Source organism: Mauremys mutica, chromosome 11, assembly GCF_020497125.1.
Source record: "Mauremys mutica isolate MM-2020 ecotype Southern chromosome 11, ASM2049712v1, whole genome shotgun sequence".
Taxonomy (NCBI): Eukaryota; Metazoa; Chordata; order Testudines; family Geoemydidae; genus Mauremys; species Mauremys mutica.
In genome coordinates, this window is record NC_059082.1 from 75,303,844 (window position 1) to 75,324,254 (window position 20,411).

Sequence of the window (20,411 nt, forward strand, 5' to 3'; positions counted from 1 at the left end):
ATTTTTAAAAACCTTGAGAGAACCCATTTAAACACCAGCAATGAAAAAATGGTAATCTTGTTAATATTGATGGGATTTTGTGTGTGTGTTCATAAAGAATGTCACCTCCTAGTATAGATCCCTCTGGGTTTTTTTATTTTTATTTATTTATTTATTTATTTTGGGCGTGGAGGGGGAGTGTCAGGAGGAAAGTGTCAGCAGGCATGGATCACTTTTCCATCTTGTTCCTCGTTGTTTGCCTTTGCAGCATGAATGGTGCCTTAACATTTGTTGATACATCAGACTGCACCGTGATGAATATTGCTGAACACTATACAGCCTCGGATGTAGAGTGGGATCCTACAGGCCGATACGTTGTGACATCGGTGTCCTGGTGGAGCCACAAGGTACTAAAGTTTCTGCTGTGATGTCTCCCTGGGTATTTAAGGGGGTCAATCTGGCTTTGTGTGTGTGTGTGTGTGTGTGTGGCATTGCTTGTATCTGTCCGTGGGTAATAGCTCCTGGTGTAATCTCTTGCATGCCTATTCCACATACCAACTCATTGCTTTCCTGTATCAATGAACTACTTCCTTGTTGTTCCAATCAGTGCACTGTTATCTTTTCTATATGCAAGTACAAGGTTTTTAGTCTTTGGGATTAGTTCAGGAGCTTTCTTACTGCAGTTCAGATAACTTGGAAGTGCTGGTGGATACCTCTGCTTTGGATACTTCATAGGTGCTTCATTTTTGAAGCAGTATAACCTTTTTTTTTGTTGTGGTTGGTTGGTTGGTTGTTTGTTGGAGGAACATTACTTCAACTTAAAGTTAAAATAAGAAAGGGGGGTGGTGGGAAACCAAAACACCAAACCTACCTCAAGCAGTGTGTTCACTCTGAAAAGGTAGAAGTTCCAGAGACTCGAGTCCCACTAGGGACTCTCCTGTTGATTTTTTCCATGGAATGCATTCAGATATACGGCAAAGGGGTAGCGCAGTATAAAACCCTTAGACATGAGTGAGATTTCTCACTTACTGTTTTCCAGGTGGACAATGCATACTGGCTGTGGACCTTCCAGGGTCGTCTCCTTCAGAAAAACAATAAAGACCGGTTCTGCCAGCTACTGTGGAGACCCCGACCTCCAACCCTGCTCAGCCAGGATCAGATAAAGGTGTTGTATCTCAGTTTAACTCTTCTGGTGTAGGCATTGGTGTAGAGAATTCAAGAGTGGTCGAGTCACAAGGGTGTGGTTTAAACTGGGGAATGGAAAACTGCTGTAGAGTTTTCTCTCTGTACTTAGTGGTAAGGCAACGTGAGAGCTGTTCACAAATTCATTGGAGGAATCTGTATGTTGAAATGGTTCTGTGTATGTAACAGTACTCAGTTTGAGTTGTCACTATTCCTGTTACGAACTTGTTTTTGTGTGGTGGGTGGGGAGGAGAACGTTCTGAGGCAACTAGAAGGAACGGTAATAGGAGTAGAGAGGACTGTTGAAAACTTGGATAAGGAGCAGACTTTGGCTATCCAAACTCCAGTGGTTGCCCATGTACAGAAAAACTGAAAGTATCTATAGGCCTAAGCAAGGAAGAGAAACTATAAATGATAGAGGAGAGGGTTTTTTTTTTTTTTTATAGACATAAGGAAACTTGCAAAAATGCTGGGTATGCCAAAGCATGCCTGAAGTGGCACTCTCTTATACATTATGGTGGTCTCTAGTACTGGTTGACATAAGTTCTCTGTTGCAGCAAATTAAGAAGGACCTGAAGAGGTACTCCAAGATTTTTGAACAGAAGGATCGTCTAAGCCAAACCAAAGCCTCAAAGGTAAGAAACTTCTGGGACACAATCAATGAAAGGCAGCTGATGCACTTGTAATCCATACTAATCTAGTGTGTCTTTGTCTCATTTCACTGACTGAGCCATATAGTTTTGAGTCTGCTGCTGCCTCCGTTTTAATAGACATTGTCCCTTTTGTCAAATAGGAGAGGCCATTGTGTTTTAGGTCCAGGTTTCCCAGATTCAGTCCCCACATGACCCAGCCAGGAACATTATGAACTCAAGCACAAGCATATGTGTAGGGAAGGCAGTAAGGCAGAATTTGCTGGTTCTTCACTTGAAGAAACTGAGGCATGGTGTTACTGGTATATGTTGGAGGAGGAATCAGGAAGAATTTCTGTTGAGTTAAGTAAAGATACTTGAGTAATCTTGGCTGGGACTTGTGGGTTCCTGGTGGCTGCCTGTTAGCCAGTTTTAGTATAAAAATTTCACAGAAACCATAAACCCATCTTGCCACGTTGGAGAAAGGTGTCTTAAACGCTGATGATTATCTGTCAGTAGCTGCATTCGTAAGCAGAAAACCCCTAGATCACTTCCAAATGTATCCCACAAGGACGCACTTTACTGATGGGCTTATTAACCTCTTGTTTTTCTTCTATAGGAGCTCGTAGAAAGAAGACGTACAATGATGGAGGAGTTCAAGAAATACCGCAAGATGGCACAAGAATTGTATTTGGAACAGAAGAATGAGCGTCTAGAGCTGCGAGGAGGTAAACTAGTCACTGGCAGCATTGTAAAGATGTGGCTTTATCCGTAAATTTTTAAAAGCACCAAACAAACATTACTCAGGCTATAGAAGCAGTCTTTGGTAGTGGATCAATGTTTGGGACTCGAAGACCTCCTCTTTGTGGTGGGTTGGGGTCCCTTTTTAACATTCCCCCTCCTGCCAAAAATAATCCCTCGACCCAGGCCCTAGCAGGTTTGCTCACTCCTCAGCTATTCTCTTTCCCATCCTTTGTTTTTTCCATCTGCTATCTTGAGGTGGTGAGTAGGGAGAAGGCTACTGTTGCTGCCCAATGTGGTCAGTACTGATGGCTTTGCCCATAACGTGCTGGAGGCCAGTGATGATATTAAAATGCCTTATTTTAAAGGTGCTTCTCTGCTGTGTATTTTCCTTTTTAGCAAATACATTAAGCATTTTTGCTGCCTTGGTGGAGGTATTCAGGACTAATGCCTCTTCTTTTCCTCCAGGGGTGGACACAGATGAGTTGGACAGCAATGTAGATGACTGGGAAGAGGAGACTGTTGAGTTTTTTATCAATGAAGAAATTATTACCATTGCAGAACCAGAGTAGTCCAATAAAACTGTGGTAAGACAGATTGCCTTTCAGTTGAGAAATATCTTTCCTATCAGCTGTTGCAGCGTACTTCCAACCTGCGTAAAAGCACTTTTTATGGGAAAGCTTAAGGCTTATAGAGTGCAAAAATGAATGTTTCTATACCTTTGACTTGGCTTTTGTACTTGGCAATTGTAGTGCTAGTGGCCAGAAATGATAAAGGCTTTCTTTCTTCGAAGTGAATGGTTAGGTCCGCTTGTAAATCTACTGGCACTTTGCAGAGTGCATCCTTCTCTGAGCCAATTCTTAAACATGATGCATTGCAGGCACTTGATGAAAGTGCTGGTGCAGTATGAGAAATGTTTATAATTATGCTAGAGGAGGGGTAAATTTTGTGTTCTGGTTGTTGGAACCATATAACCTTGAATTGGTGTAAACAATGTTCTCATGCATTATGTAAGAAGGTTTTGATTACTGAACAAATTTGTTGCATACTCTTAAGTCAGGTATTGCTCTTGAATTGACAAAAGTCCTCATGCATTCTGCTACCTCTTCCTAAAAATGCCACTGAGATTTCAACATGTAACAAACATTTGTATTTAGTGTTACTGAAAGTGCTTTATTCATTATAAGCATTTATTTGAAGCCTGTTTTAATCCAGAAGGCTGCTTACCTTGCTGCATACTCCAATATATCCCCCAAATATTGGCAATAGGTGTTGCAGATCTAGTAGCGCTTTCCTTCTTGGATACTTTCCAGACTGTTGTGAAGGAGATCCAAACCCTGAATCCCACTGTAGGGCTCCGGAATCTGAACAGGGCACTTGTCTGGCTTGGTGTGTCTAGGCACACTGTTAGGATGCAGTTCCTCTTTCTAGCACCCACTCTTGAGAGCCGAGCCTAGCCTCTGGGACCAGTGCTGACTGCTCAGGGTCCCTTGTAGCTTAAACACACCTCTCCCAGAATTCCAGCCATAGTGGGTGCTCTAGTTTCAAGTTAACTCTTCAGGGGAACATGAGGTGTAGCACAAAACACAGACTTTGCATGCGATTCTAAAGACACCATGGCTTTTTACTTCAGCAAGAAAACACTGATCACTTAGAAGATAACACCCTGAATGCAGTACCCTTTGCTCTAGCACATCTTTACTTTGAGGGACAATCTGTGTTCAGATAGGCAGAATTCCCTCCTGCCTCATCTGGCTTCTTCAGTAGCTTCACCAGCTCAAACTGAGGGGAAATGGCTGAAGAAAGACCCCAAGTATAGCAGCTCCTGCCCTCTAACTTTCTAGTCTCCTCTGTGAAGTTACCTCCGATCAGCCTCCTCAGGTGATTACAGACCCCTGCAGGTAACTTTGTTGCCAGGCGACATCTCGCCAGGCTTTTGTCTCAAGATGCTGTTTTTTCAATAGAGAACTATCAAAACTGTTAGCCCTGTGCCACCACATCTTGGAATTTCAGTCCAACATGGAGGTAATAACATGGCAGAGAAATGAAAGGGCAAACCGTTCAGAATGGAGTTTACAGCTTGATAAAGTTTGCATAGAATTCATAATCTGAGTTCCTAAATCATACAGAGAGATTTCCCCAGATTGTCACAAGAGGATAGCCCTAGTTGTTGGATCTGAGAAACGTGTACTTAGAAGGCTTAAATCACTTTTGTGTTAGAGGGGAAATATTGTTCAGTGGTTATGGCACTAGCCCAGGACTCAAGGGATCTGGGTTTAGTTCCCTGTACCATCTCAGACTTCTGTCTGACCATAGGCAAGTCACTTAACCACATAGTGACTGGAATTAAGGCAGCGGCCCCATCAGTGTAAGGGATGAATACTAAAACCCCCTCACCCATCCAAAAATGCACAGATGTCACTTAAACCCTCTAAATATGTTTTTAGTTCCAGTGGCCAGGTACGTCCTCTTGCCAGTATTTGGGGGATGTGGAAGAGTGGAGGTAAGAAAGGGGGAGAAGCAGTCTTCTGGATTAAATAGGCTTCAGCTAATGAGTTACTGGGGCAGCACAACAGCGAAGGGTAAGTGGAGTGCAGTTAGAGAACTGCCTTTCCCTTGTTAGCAGCTGTGAGAGTTCTGATTTTTTTGTGTGAGGCACAGTACTGACTGACTTTTTCCTTTTTTTTTTTTTTCCCTTCTCTGCAGCACCACCATATCTTGTACTGAAAAGGGGTTCATTTATTTTCAGAAAGTCTACACCATCTTTGGAATTTTTAATCCATATTCTCTCACTCTGGACGGTGAATGCACCAGGTTCTCTCCATTCTGACATATTGTAGTGCCTTTAAACCTCACTGTCAGCAGTGGGGCTATTTGAAAGGCACTGCTTTTAAATTTTTATTCATTTAGGAGGGGGTTGTCTTTCTTTTTAAATCCACCACCAGTATTTGCTGTCTGACTCCTGAGCATTGCTTACCAGTTGGCAATTTTGAACTGTTGCCAGTAGGTGAGCATTATCTATGCACCTTCCAGTGTCTTGCACGCTCACAATGCTTCTCTTTGCAGAGGACTCTTTTTATGTCCCAGGTGCATGGACAGGTGTTTGTTTTGCATGGGGAAAGATCAGCAGGAGAACCATTTTTCATATGATGTATGTTAGTGTGCTGAAGCAGCACTACAGTGGGCTGTACCCTCCTCCATTCAGATTGTGACAGGATTCAACAGGTTGAACGTGGAAATAAAAGCAGACCTATACTAAAAACAGGCCGTCCGTGTGTTCTGTAGAAATCTTCCCCTGAATGACCAGAGTTGATCATTATCTGAATATGAATCTGTCAGGGTTCAGAATTTGCAACTGCATTTGGTTTTTTGTATCCCAGTTCCTTCATGGCTGCACTGATCTTTGTTTAGTCCATGGTGTATTAGGTGGCAGACTGGCTTACATGTTTTTAATAACTATAGTGCAATGATTTGAAGATCAGTGTATGAATTTCTGAGACCCACTTACAAGGTGTAGCTATTGGCAACAGCAGGATTATGGGAGATTTCTTGGGTTTTATTTGCAAGCTTTGGTTGAAAATCTGTTCAGAGGAGCACACTCTTCATGTGTACCTTTTGGATATACAAGGAAGCCTATATTCTGATGTCTGGAGCCCTTGCCTTGTGGTGAAGAAAGTACAGAGTACTTAACTTCTGGATCAATTCCTCTTGAGCAGACTTCCATGCAGCAGCAACAAAACCAAATAAACCTTAAGAATCTAGTTCTTAGCAGATAAGAGCTCTTAAATGAGCATGTTTTATGGTGAAAATACAAATCAATACTGTCTTTCTTGTACCCATCAACTTTCATCCTTCAGAAAAATAAACAATATTTATCATGGGTGGCATAAACAGAATTCCAGATACCCACACTGAATGTAGATAATTAAATTTTTTTTAGATAATCCATAATCAAGTTTATCCCTTAATCTTTTTTTTAAATCTTTCAGAAGTGATTCTGCAAGGTTATAGCATGTTGAAGGAATACTTTAACTTTTTAAATAAAAGTAGTAGTTTTAATACCACTTCAGTAGTGAGAAACTGTCTTGTGGAAGTCCAAAGATCAGTTGCAAATAAGATTTTGTTCATGGTTGGCATACAGGATTTATTATGGGACTGGAGTAATTCCTGTAGTGGGGGTGATTTGTCCTCTACCCATCAACAGTCCCAGAACTCAGCTTGTGAACCGCATTACTGTGAAATGTCAAACTGTCTGCCATTTTGACAGCTAGGTAAGTGTTCTGACTATTTCTGAAGAGGGAAATATTCTCCCATAACACATTGTTGTGATCTGAATTTCTGTTTAATTGTTGGGGTTTGGAGAATAAGTTTAGTCTTGTCCAATATGCCTTCTAGTTTTTCAGTGATGCATATACCTTTTGGTACAGGATACTCTATACTTTTTGGCAATAATGAGCTGTGAAACTACTAGAGACAGATCTGCTGGACACATGTTTGGATATAGTAACCTAAAGCATCATGATCCTGAGAGGGCGAGAGAGAGACACACCCTGAGGATGTCATACCGTGAGGATGGGCTGCAACTGTGGGCTGATTAGGCAGCAAGCAGTCTGCAGGCCAAGGGTTGAGAACCACTGCACTAGACTAATGCAAATAATATCAAGTGTCTGTTTTGTACCTTACAATCACAAGCCACGAAATCCTGTCTACTGTATTTCCTTTCTGGTTTTAAGTGGATTTATTATGTTTTAATCCTTATCCCTCTCAGAGCACACAACTGATGCATGAAGTGAGACCTTTATATACTACAGTTTTATATAAGTTGTAAAGAACCTTGGGCTCCTTCAGGATGAAAGATATTAACTTCTTATCTCTCCAGGTCACCAGTGAACAAGGAGTGTATTTTTTTAAATATTTATGATGTAGTAAAGTCTGCTACTTATACTCATGTTGTATGAGGCACTGTGGAAGTCCAGTCAGTACTCTTTCAACAAATCAGTAGTTGGGTTTTTTAACTTCAATCTTGACTGATGTCACTAGTACCTCATGCTGCTGCTCTAGAGGAGTTTCTTTTTTGTAGCACTTACCTTAAGTGTTTTTACTACACTACACAGTTTGCAATCTCTCTGCCTGCCACTGAAATATAGCTGTTCAATAATGTGGTAGAGCAACATTACTCAACACTTGACTATAGGAAAATTCTAAGCATTTTACCTGGAACAGTGCTGCTAACTCTTTTGTATGAGAAATGTCATTGAATCGTTAATAATTAGAGAGGCTATGAGCAGTTGCAGTGTTTCTATCTAGAGGGGAAACATCTACATTCCTGTTTCCTGCCTCTCCTTCAAGAGTGTACTGGTCCAGTGTGTGATCAATCCCCAATATTTTCCATCTGACAAGGCACTAGACAACTAAAGGAGTTGTACTGGGAAGAAGACTCCCCTTATCTAGTAGTTGCTCTATCCTGTTTTGTGTTTAAAACGTCTGTGTGCCTCAATTACTTCATGTTGTTTTTTCTGACTTCTGAAATACCTTTAGTCCCACCACTGTTAAAATAAGACAAACAGCTCAGGGCCCATTATATTAAAAATTAGTCAAGTTCTTTGTTTAGATAAAAAATAAAATTACTTTCTCCTGAAATGTTTTTCTTTCATTAAACAATCCCTCTTCCTTCTCCCTGCTGTGAATGGAAGTAGATGAACCCAGTTTTTTTTCTTTGTTAACTAACCTTAGTGGTTGTCTCTTAGGGCTAGGCTTAGGCTTGAGCCCTCTAAATTAAAGCTCTAGTGTTTCATCTAGTTCAGTCTTGCTTGGTATAATTCTCTGTACTAATAAACCCCAGTAATTAAAATAGAATGCACATTCCTTGTTTTTCACTGTGCAGCAAACTGTAGCAGGAAATCTAAGAGCTGCAGGTCTACCCCTCTCACCTGCCACTATTAAGCATTCTACCTCGGACTAGGAACAAGGACAATAGCCTCTTAAACTCAACTATTTCACTAAGGGGCTGTACCTCAAACATCTATAACTGTTACAATGGCGGGGGTTAGTGCTTAAGTATGCGGGAGCGGGTAAGGAACGTGCCTGGGAAAACAGGCATCTTCAACCATGCTGTCCCTGACTTGCTGAAGGAGCCACATGCAGCTAGCGATTGGGTTCATTTTCCCTGCATCTCAAATAATTCCCAGGGGCCAGCAGGGCTCCTGGTGTTCCGGCCCCCGAACGTGGTTCTTCCCGAGCTGCAGGTCCAGGAGGAGCTGGGGCAGCAGTGGAGTCTGCTGTGCCCCAGGCGCTGATGGGCTGGGGGCAGAGGAGGTGCCCTGCCGTCACGGTGAGGCAGAGGCGAGGAGCCCTGTGCTGCTAGGGCGCCAGCTCCAGGCCGAGTCCGGGTTTAACTGCGCTGAAAGCAGGCAGCGCTGGAGCTGCAGGCGCTGACCGGGCACGGCACGGCCCCCGACAGCCCAGCGGCGCTTTAGCCTGCAGGCAGAGGGCGGGTGGGCCACCCACCTGCTGAGCATCTCTGGGCCGGTCCCGTAGGGTGGCACTGATGGGGCGTGCGGGAGTCGTGCGCAAACCCTGCACCCTCCACCGCCAGGGCAGCGAGCGCTTCCGTCCCGCCCGGTGGCTCCTTGGGGCTGGTGCAGCTCGGAGCTGCTCGCCGCCGCCTCCTCGTGCTGCTACAGCCGCGCGCTGATGTCACCTGCCGCCCGGGGCTCGCAGGTCTCCTCCCCGGGGCTGCGGCTGCGACCCGCGCTCCCTGTCTCCTGCAGCCCGCGGGCGGGGCCCAGCCCAATGGCTTCCCCCCTGGGCAGCCCGCTCAGCGCGGGGCAGCGGCGGGCAGGAGCAGGAGGCCTGGCTCCGAGCCCCAGCTCGGCCGGGAAGGATCCGAGCGTGGAGCAGCAGCTCACGGTGAGTCCGGCTGCCCCGGGGCATTCAGGCTGCTTTGGGCGCAGCCAGGCACCCGCCTTCCCGTCTACTATGCAATCCCCGGCTGCACCCGCAGACCCCTTCTGCGAGCCCCGTGCAGCTCCGCTCCAGCCCTGGCGCCTCGGAGGGCTGCAAGCACCCTGCAGGGGACAGACCTGAAGCGGTAGAGGGTGGGACGGGATGCGCTAGCAGGTTTGCCCCATGTTTCCTTCTGGAAGTCCTGGGATAAGACTTTTCCAAGGCAACTGAGCGTCCGAGCTTTTCCATCGGAATTGAAATTGTCTGTTGTAGAAAGCAGGTAGGTTGCACTCATCAGAATTCCAAGATTTTGACATTTCTCTGTGTGGATCATTTGCTGTTTTTTTCAGTAATGATTGTGCACAGAGACAGTTCTTTAATTAATTAATCCTGCTCTCAAGTTTCTGGTGTGTGTGTGTTTTATATATATATATATATAATTTACAAAAATCTCTCACTCCTCAGACTTATTTTTGCCATGACCTTGCATCTGCAGAAATCTCTGCTTTGAGCTCTAAACCATATAGTAACTATTGCACATCACGGGAATCTCTTCTGTAATAATGTCTAATAGCATATAAAATATTTATCATCTTCATCAGATGCGTGTAGTGGAAATTTCCAAAGGCAGGTATAAATATGCAGGCAAGAATCAATCTAGAGATAACAAGGTTAGTTCAATCAGGGAGGATGAGGCCCTCTTCTAGCAGTTGAGGTGTAACCTCATTATCTCTAGACTGATTCTTGCCTGCATATTTATACCTGCCTCTGGAAATTTCCACCACATGCATCTGAGGAAGTGGGTATTCACCCACGAAAGCTTATGCTCCAATACGTCTGTTAAGGTGCCACAGGACTCTTTGTTGCATTTGAAAATGTAGTTACCTGACTGCCGCTGGATTTGTAAGTCTATGGCTCATTATAGTTTCTGATGAGGACGCTAAAGAGCAAAAACTGTTGTGATTTTGTAGGTCCTGCAAAATGGCTAATTTCACCCATATGGTAGTGAAATTAAACATGAGACTTGAGGGCTCCTCTTTAGATTCTTCAGCTAATGTTTGTTTTAGGTTTTAGTCCTTTTAATATATAAAGTGATGAGAATTTTTTTATTATGTTCAAATTCTAAGGCCAAAATGTTCAAATCTGGGTGCTCACTCAACTTAAATTCCACTACTCTGACACCAAGAAGTAAATAACATAATTGTAATCAGTGTTTTGGGGACACAATAGAAACAGAATGTGTCTAATAGCTCTGGAGCACCCAGCAACACTCCCACATCTGTGAATGGGGATAGAACTGGTGGGCAGAGAAGTAAGCAAAATGGAATGGTCTTGGGTTTTGTTACTTTAGAAACAGAGGGGGTAATACGGAATTAGCACTCGTCAAAAGAAAAAGTGAAAATTATTGGGGAATTAAATATTTTAAGCTTCTCTGGTGGGTTAAAAAATCCTGGAGAATAAAAAAATCAATATAAAGTTATTCTAAGTAGGTAACCATGTCACTTGAACAGAGAGAATGACTCAGTGATGGATCAGTCTGAGCTGGCTGGGGGAGTATTTATAACCAGCGCAATTCCTGTGTACGTGTGCAGGTGGCTCTTCGGATTCGTCCAATCAATGAAGCCGAGCTGGAGGAAAACGCTGCTATCATAGCCCACAGAGTGGGTGACCAGGTGAGGTTGGAGCAGAGCAGCATGGGTGAGTTTACAGCTGAGCTGGTAGCTGATGGTTTCTTGGAAGGAGAACCCGGGGGCTTAAGTGCTGGTGCCTCTGTCATGATGAAGAACAAACACAGTGACTCACTTGAACATGGAAAGGGTTATGAGGTGTTAAAAGTTCTGCAAACCTGGGCAGTGATCGTTAGGGTAGCTACAAAATTTGCAGATTCCTGAGAAGTCCCCAGATTCCCAGGGCTGGGAGCCAAGAGGAAGGTAGGAGACTGAGCTGCTTTCATGACATTTGTTTGGGAGGAAGGAAGGGAAGAAAAGGAGATTACCCTTGAGAGAACTCCTACAGGAGTTGGTTCTTTCTCAACCTGTGTGAACTGCCTGCAGGGCTAAGTTCATGAAACTGCCCAGGAACCAAACCATGGAGGATTCACCAGGGCTGCTTGAAAGACATTATATCCAAAGACAAAGCCATGAATTTTGGAAACTTTGCAAATATAGGAATTACCAGATTGGTTCAGACCCAAGATCAATCTAGTCCAGTATCCTGTTTCCAACAATGCTCAGAACCAGCAGCTTCAGAGGAAGACGCAAGAAACCTCGCATTAGGCAGATATAGGATAATCTCCCTCCAGCATCAGGTCTCTAAATCCCTAGTAGTTAGAGATTGGTTTAAACCAGGGGTTCTCAAACTTCATTGCACCACAACCCCCTTCTCATAACAAAAATTATTACACGACCCCAGGAGGGGAGACCAAAGCCTGAGCTTGCCCATGCCCCACCACCCCAAGCAGGGGACAAAGCTGAAGCCTGAGCCCCACCGTCCTGGGGGGGAGGGGCCTGTAGCCTGAGCCCTGCCACCCAAGGCAGTGGAGCTCAGGCTTCGGTCCCGGGCCCCAGCAAGTCTAATGCCAGTCATGGCGACCCCATAAAAATGTGGTTGTGACCCATTTTGAGGTCCCAACCCACACTTTGAGACCCGCTGCTTTAAACCATGAAGCATTCGGTTTAATATTCCTTCTAAAATTTATCTTAACACGAACTGTTATAACCATGGATGTTCTTGATATCCATAGAAATGTTCAATCTCTTTCTAAATCTTGTTAAATTCTTTGCCTCAACAATGTCCTGTGGCAATGAGTTCCACAGTTTCAGCACATATTGTGTGAAAAAAAATTCCTTTTAGCAGTTTTGAATTTGCCATCTTTAATTTCATGGAATGTCCCATTGTTCATGTGTTATGAGAAGGGAGAACAGAAGCTCCCCATCTACCATCTCTAGATTATTCATTATTATATAGACTTTCATCATGTCCCTTCTTATTCATTATCACCTTTCTAAGGCAAACAATCCCATTCTTTTCAGCCTCTCTTCGTATGACATTTTCTCCAGATCCCTAATCAGTTTCATCAGCTTTCTCTGAACTCCCTCTAATTCTGCAATAGCCTCGCTGAGATGGGGTGACCAGTACCGTACTGCACACAGTATTCCAGCTGTGCAGACCTTAGGGCTGTGTCATGTGGGAACTAGGAACTGCTGTGAAACATCCAGGCTGCCTTTTACATCATAAAGAAGTGAAAAGGGAACAAATCTATTTTTCCCTGTACAAATTATCTTACAAGTATGGTTTCCATTTACTGAGTTATTTGTGGGACATCATTCGTTAAAGGCCATCAAGCTGACTTGATCACAAACTTTATTTTTGTAGAGCTTATTTAGAGACCCCCTCACCAGCGCTGAGCTCTATTTTCCTCCAGTGGACAGGGAAGGATTCAGATATTGCATTGGTTTAAGGATAATTTTTACCCTGGAGAATCTCTCTCTCTTAGCCATGAAAATGACTGTAACAAATGAAGTGAACATGGGTTCTTTGGCAGTTGAATATCCTTGGTGTTTTCTTAGATAACGTTACTATTCTGATCTCAAGTATAGTTTAGTTGGAGCCATTTGCACTCCTTCACTGATGCCTAAAACAAAACTGAAAGTCTTATGCCGCAGCAGTTCAGTCCATTAGTGAATGGTTTATAATTTTGTGTACGTTTTCACAGTACCTGTCAATCAAACAAGGCATTAACCCTGGACGAATGAAACTAATCTTGTTTTCGCTATCTAATTAAAAATAAACTTTAAAGTGAGGTGGAATATACGATTCCATTGATGCACTGATCCCGACCCCACATGAAATCAGTCGCAGGATCAGGGCCTAAACGTATTACAGCTCACATTTTCAAAGAAAACGCCTAACGTAAATTCTCTGTGCCCATTGTATGAGTGGAATCCAATGTTAAATCACACAGACAGACGCTTATGCATTTACCCATTTTGCATGTGCAACTACAGATTGTGGGCACAAATCAAGAGGCTCTTTTGGGCATTTGCCCCTAGATAGTTACTGTTTTCAATTCTTTTTCATCTGCATAGCTCAGAAAAAATTGCTTTTCTCTAGCAAGTGAAATTGTGCAAGTAATTAGCCTGGGATGGTTACTGGATACTTTTGGAATTTTAGGCTGGGGGAGAGGAACAGAAAACCCCACCAAGCTCTTGAAGTTTCCAGGCCAGCTGCTGGGGATTTGCCCTACATCTTCCTTATCTAGTTACATGATTTTACTACAGATTAGCAACCAAATGCTGTAACTATTTTGTAGATCAGGTGGTTGATGATCTGCACTGTAAACACTTAATTAGGTATTTATCTGAGAGAGGACAAAAGCTCCTGGGGAGAATATGGTGCATGGTTTCTCCTCTTGAGGCCAGAACACCTCTTATGAGTTATTCCAGCAGAGGGGAAGGAATATACTTTTTCCACCATAATTACGTATTTATGTGAGTGAGCAAAATTGGTCCCAAGGGAATCAGGAAAAACAAAACCTGTTTTCTAACCTGCCATAAAATATTTTTCTTTTGTCTTTCCCCCTTTTTTTCTAATAAAAGTCACCAAAGGAGCAAGTTACTGGCCTTGAGTAGAGCTGATACTTCCACTGATCCCTACACAGGAAAGATTTGGGGGGATTTTCCTCATGCAATTTTGATCCCAGTGAACTTAATTTGTTTCTTTATTGGTTCCCTTGTCAGTTGGGAATATTCCAATTCCCACCCTGTTGCCTAACAATAAAAATGGAAGGGGCCAATTCTCCTCTTATGCACAGTAAAGGGTGGTCTTCTGCCATAATTGCTAGTTACCCATGTGACCTCAGCTGGTGATCAGATGAGTTGCAGGGCTTCAGTGTGACTAAATTAGGCCACAAAGCATCTCAGACTTGGTATTATGCATGTATGTGGTTTTTCCCACATATTGCCATAATGCAACACTCCTGGGATGATTCGTAAATACTAGTGATTGACATTATAGAAGATCCTAAGATAGATGACTGGGAGAACCACTGGCTTTTCTTGATTGCCGCTTCCACTTGGTTTCCGTTACAGACCCAGTTAAGGATATAAAGATTTTCTCTCCATCTTTATTTTGTCACAGATGGTGGTTCTGATGGACCCAAGTGAAGATCCAGACGACATCTTGCGAGCCAATCGATCCCGAGAGAAGACATTTATATTTGATATGGTTTTTGATCACAAAGCAACCCAGGTAACGTTCCCTCCCTTTCCAAAAGGTTTGTGGTGTGGTTTACAATTGGGAATCTTTCCTTTCCATGGATATTTGGTTTGACAATGTGAGTAATAATGTGCATCCCAGAATCTACGTGGTGTCCAGTGAAAAGGCAGTAGCGCTAAGTAGAAGCAGGCAGCAAAGGCTCTCTTCTCTTTATTGTGATCTGCAGTATACAACTCACTCTTTATCTCTCCCTCCCTAGGGACAGCATCACCCAGCTCTACACTATGAGTAAGCAGAGTTCTGTAACTGAGAGCCAGAACTCCTGGGGCCTCTGGTGAATGAGGTCATAGTTATCTGGTTTGGGTCCTTCTGTTGTGTGTGCTCCTCTCATCTTTCTCTGTTGTTTTTGATGGACAAGGCTCTGTAAAAGGAGGCATGTTCCTGAGCCCTAGTCCAGTTAGGCAGGACTGATGCACACAGCTGTGTGCTGCAATAGAAGGGGTGAGATGAGCTGAGAAACTGATTAATGCATGAAATAATGGACTCATGGGAAGTTACTTGTTCTGCCTATCGGCAAATGCCTAACGGGTCTATCACAGTGATATCAAGACACCACAGTTTATTTATCTAAGGATTTACTGTAGAGCCTGTCATCATAATATCTTCTAAGCAACCAACAAGTATTTAATCTCCACAATATGTGGTCCAGAATTGACTGCATAGTGGAGGTTCTAGGGAGTCTTCTAGAGTATTTCTTTATTGCCTCTCATGTCGGTGTATCCCTGACACATGGTATGCCCTAGAAGGCTTGTTAATTAGGTGGGTGTCACAGCATGTTCTGAAGATGGCCAGGGTCCGGCTTACTGGTCCCTCTTACTGATAGCCCATTCCAGACTTACTCCCCCTTGAGAATACCGCATGTGCATGTAGAGGTGACATGCCTGGTGCAGTTTATCACGGGTCTATGACTGCAACACTTGTTCGTCCATCTCCCTGGGACTTATTTAAATATTCCAAACCTGTTAGCAGCTTCACACAGACACTTTGAGGAAGATCCACAGCTGGTATAAATAGTCACGGCTCTGTTGGAGGCAATGGAGCTATGAACTTCATTCTTTTAGAAGAACCTGCCAGACAAGGTTCCCTAAGGGTTCCCCTTGCATGTAGAATAATCCTTTTGTCTGAAGTCCAGGATGGACAAGATTCAGTCCACAGCTTTAAAATAAAAATGTCGCTGCATTAAATTCCAATAACTCATGGTCCCGTGGGGAGAGAAATAGGAGAATGGGAGCTTTATACCATGGGGAGGGGGTAATTCCAGCTTTCCAGTGGGTCACAGACCCTGCTTCTAGCCCTGGAAGGGCCTGGGGTACTGGACTTTAGAACAGTGATATTTATGTAAAGCAAATCTATATTGGGTCATTTTTTGAAGCTTTTACATTTATGAATTTTAATTTTTCTCTCCCTCTGAGCCCGGCACAGCCAATTCCTGCTAAGGGGCCTGGCTTTACAGGCAGAGGGATACAAGAAAGAGTTCCAATGCATTTTTATAAAGAAATTTTCCTTAACATATTTAACATATAGCTAATGATTTTGTTGTGTTATGCTGTATTTGGCATCTACGCTATGGTGTGATCTGAAGACTTTATTGGCACTTATTCGGGATGGTCTGTATTACACACATGGCTGCGGCTCTTGTGAGTAATGCAATCATCTCAGATGAGGGGCGACGGACCCTTTATACTTCCCCACAGAGTATTCCCTTAGATCAGCGGTTCTCAAACGTTAGCAACCCAAGGACTCCCATTTTGATTTAAATTTTTTTGCAGACCCTCAAGGCCCCTGCTCAGCCCTATGCTCTGCCCCCACTCCACTCCTTCCCCCAAGGCCACACCCCTGCCCCTCCTCTTCCACTCCTCTTTCCACTCCCTACCCCGAGCGTGTCCCGTCCCTGCTCCTCCCCGTCCCTCCCAGCACCTCCTGCACACCACTGAATATGATCCCCGGTGTGCAGGAGGCACTGAGAGGGAGGGGGAGGGGGAGGAGTTGATCAGCGGGGCTGGCAGACCCCCTGGTGTTACCCTTGCGGACCCCTAGGGGTCTGTGGACCCCAGTTTGAGAAACACTGCCTTATGTGATATTATAATTAGTAGATTGTATATTTATGAAAATATATTATATTTGTATGTGTGAAAGAGAGACTGCAGTGTGTGTGTCTTCATCTATTCTCTCTGTTGTATGTAACTTCCACATCTGTGGTTATATTATAATAAAGTATCTTTTTTAAAAAGTGTCTGTGGTGGACTGAGGACTGTAATGAAACGTTCCCAATTCAAAATCTAAGAAAATAATCAAACTTTATTTTTGGACCCTGACATGCCGCACGCATCTTTAGATACTTCAGCAAGACCTCTACCTCGTTAGTTGTTTTGATGATTTGGCAAAATCATTTTGTTCTGTGACGCCAGAAATGGTTTTGGAGCCCACAGACTTTGTAAAGAGAAAATGACTGTGCTGAGTGAACCATAGAGAACGAGGGAGGGATGTTGTGATAAGTTTAGACATTGGATACTTGTGTCAGCTGGAAAATATTGTTATGCCTGACCTAAGACCTGTGCTGTTTCTGACTGACTAGGAGGACGTGTACGTGTCCACGACCAAAAACTTGGTGGAAGGAGTCATTTCTGGATACAATGCAACCATTTTTGCATATGGCCCAACAGGTAACATAGATAAAATATTATACCACAGAGGGAGCAATAGCTGCAGGGACTGGATTTGGAGAGCGATAACTATAGGGATTTGATCTGAAGTAACAAGGCCAATTAATTGATCGCTTCAGAGCAGAGCAGCAAAAATACCATTCTGGCTGCGAGATGTGAATCTTTGAAAATAGATTTAACATTGGAGCGAAATCTTTCCTTTCAAAAAAAGGGTGAGGGAAAGGAGGGCTTCTCTGTGCAAAGCTGAGTCTGTGTGATGATCACACAGGAGGGCAGATCCGGCTGCTGATAAACTGCCCTGGATTATATCAGAAGATGTTTTTTTCTCTGGAAGTTGATCTGTGCTGCTCTCCCCTGTACCTTTCACAGGGGCAGGGAAAACCTACACTATGCTAGGGACAGACTGTGATCCTGGGATCTACATCCGCACCCTAAATGACCTCTTTAAAGCCATTGAGGCAACCAGTGACAACATGGATTACACTGTCTCCATGTCGTACCTAGAGGTGAGGTGTCTTTGTTTTGTCATATGGACCAATTCTGTGTAGAAAATGCTTTGAAAAAATAGGGTAGAGACACTCCTGCTGGGAGAAGCTATAAATCTAGAACCTGGGAATCCAGAGCCAGGGCTCCTGCATTCATTCCCCTGTGGTGACTCCTACCTTGAGTCTAGAATTCTTGTTTCCTTTCTTTTATTCTAATGCATAACATGCTGCTAAATGTGACATTTCTCCCTAGAGAGGCTGGTTCACATAGAGGATAAGAACCTACTACTTTTACCGGCTAATAATTATCCCTCTGGTTTAAGTGGTAAAAGCCTGCGCTTCTGGTGCTGATAATCCCAGGCTCATTCCCTGCTGGTGACTCACGGTGGGGACAGTGACAAATGCATTGCACTCACCCTGGGTATAATTTTAAGATACATAAAGGAGTTGATGAATGGCTTTTTGCCTCAGACTCCCTGTAACAAAAATGTAAAGCAGAAGCGGTATTTCTGCCATTATTTCTGTGACAGCTCTCAGTAGTAACAGGCATTTCCTCAATCATCCATTCATGTTATCTCTGTTATCTCCTGTATCAGCCATGCACTGGAGTGGGGCTCAGCTTGCCTCTCCTCTTCTCCTCTACCAAGCCAATGTAACGCACAATATATTTTAAATAGCACGCCATCCTTATTATTGACCTACGGACAAAGCAGTGCAAACATACAAACTTCCTTTGCCTTTCTCTTCCATCTTCAGATTTATAACGAAGTGATCCGTGACCTCCTGAATCCATACTCTGGATTCCTAGACCTCAGAGAGGATGCTAGGGGTAACATTCAGATAGCAGGAATTACTGAAGTCTCCACTACAAATGCGCAGGAGGTAAATCTGAAAGAAATTACAGGGGGAGGGAGGTGTTCGGTGCACTAGAATAATGATGTTTTAAGAGGCTCTCACATCTACATATTGGCATAGCCTTCCTTGGTATAAGCCATATCATATAACAAGATCCTATGGGGACTTCTTAATGAAGTGAGTTGCTCAGAAAGGATTAATCAGGCAGGCACAAGAATAGTAGAAACCGGGATGAAATCCGTAGCTAAGCAGTCAAGATCGGCTATATGGGTCAGTAATAGGCTAAGGGTATGTTTACACAGAAAAGAAAAACCCACGTCTGGCCCATGCCAGCCGACTCGGGCTGCAGGGCTCGGACTGTGGGGCTGTTCCATTGCTGTGTAGACTTCTGAGCGCTGGGACCCTCTCACCCCACAGGGTCCTAGAGCCCGGGCTCCAGCCCGAGCACACATGTCTACATGGCAATAAAACAACCCTAACAGCCCAAGCCCCACAAGCCTGAGTCAGCTCGCATGGGCCAGCCGGGGGTGTTTCGTTGCTGTGTAGACATACCCTATGTGGCTGCCAGTTTTCTGGAAGGATAGGAAGGCCAAGGCCTGTGTTCACAAGCCCTATCAAACAAAACTGTTTGTAGGTAGAGAGGAGATAACTGAAACATGCTTTTGTAATTCATTGATGTGTACTGTGAGGTAAGTTATGCTAGAACTTTAACCTGACCTTTGATTTGCAGTTTTTCTAAGGTTATGCCACGCTACCAGGGTAGGGAGCATCATGTTATTGTATTCTATTGTGTCATGCAGTGTTGCCTTGCGTTGAATGGGAGACAACATGCCAAGGCCCTGTGCATCCCAGGGTAACGTATCTCAGCCCATTGTAAAGCCTCCTAAAGTGAAACCCCAATAATTATACATTTAGTAGTCAATGAGCCAAGTCATGGTCCCAGTGAGGTCAAAGGCAAAACTCCCATCGACTTCAGAGAGACCCGAACTTGGTCCAGTGCTGGCAAACACACAGGATGGTTTATCTTGTTTGCTTACTCATTGTCACACCTCTAGGAGGCTGTCATTGAAGGAGAGAGTCATGCTATTACCTGAGAAGATCTTTAAACTTCTGCATATTTTGCATTGTTTAGATCATGCAGCTGTTAACAAAAGGAAACAAAGAACGCACTCAGGAACCCACTGCTGCCAACAAGACATCTTCCCGCTCACATGCAGTCCTCCAGGTCACAGTGAAACAGAAGAGTCGGGTGAAGAATATTAATGAGGAAGTGCGAGTGGGGAGGCTTTTCATGGTTGACTTGGCAGGGTCTGAGAGAGCAGCCCAGGTACAACTTGGAGTTCATCAGCCTTTCACAAGACAAGTCTTAATTCTTTGGCATGTCATGAAATGAGTAGATATGAAAGAGCTCACACAGTGCGTGTGTGCGTGTTTTACTCTCCTGGAAAAGATTACTGCATGAGTATTTGACATTTTAAAAACTGTGAGACTACAACATTTCAATTCAGGTGATGTGGGCCATGTATTTTTAGTGCAGGAATAAACTAACTGTATTGTCCTTTGTGTGTTGTTGACGTGTAGGCCCGTACGAAGACAGTTGTGAATATTTTTTCATAGACTGTGTAGAGGAAATACAGATAAGAAATGCAGGAGAT

General features: G+C 43.7%; 2 protein-coding genes across 2 annotated transcripts in view; both read left to right on the forward strand.

Annotated features, from left to right (window-relative positions):
• EIF3B (eukaryotic translation initiation factor 3 subunit B) overlaps positions 1 to 5,793 on the forward strand; it is a 33,484-nt gene extending 27,691 nt beyond the window's left edge. The window contains exons 14-19 of the mRNA XM_044980614.1: positions 248 to 386; positions 1,019 to 1,144; positions 1,719 to 1,796; positions 2,410 to 2,518; positions 3,000 to 3,118; positions 5,238 to 5,793. Coding sequence (XP_044836549.1) covers positions 248 to 386; positions 1,019 to 1,144; positions 1,719 to 1,796; positions 2,410 to 2,518; positions 3,000 to 3,103 — 556 coding nt within the window. The 3' untranslated portion in view covers positions 3,104 to 3,118; positions 5,238 to 5,793. The remainder of the gene's footprint in view (positions 1 to 247; positions 387 to 1,018; positions 1,145 to 1,718; positions 1,797 to 2,409; positions 2,519 to 2,999; positions 3,119 to 5,237) is intronic.
• Positions 5,794 to 9,224: 3,431 nt separating this feature from the next.
• LOC123344292 (kinesin-like protein KIF19) overlaps positions 9,225 to 20,411 on the forward strand; it is a 28,230-nt gene continuing 17,043 nt past the window's right edge. Inside the window, exons 1-7 of the mRNA XM_044980345.1 lie at positions 9,225 to 9,440; positions 11,069 to 11,149; positions 14,616 to 14,726; positions 17,329 to 17,416; positions 17,786 to 17,922; positions 18,658 to 18,783; positions 19,889 to 20,083. Of these exons, the coding sequence (XP_044836280.1) occupies positions 9,225 to 9,440; positions 11,069 to 11,149; positions 14,616 to 14,726; positions 17,329 to 17,416; positions 17,786 to 17,922; positions 18,658 to 18,783; positions 19,889 to 20,083 (954 nt within the window). The remainder of the gene's footprint in view (positions 9,441 to 11,068; positions 11,150 to 14,615; positions 14,727 to 17,328; positions 17,417 to 17,785; positions 17,923 to 18,657; positions 18,784 to 19,888; positions 20,084 to 20,411) is intronic.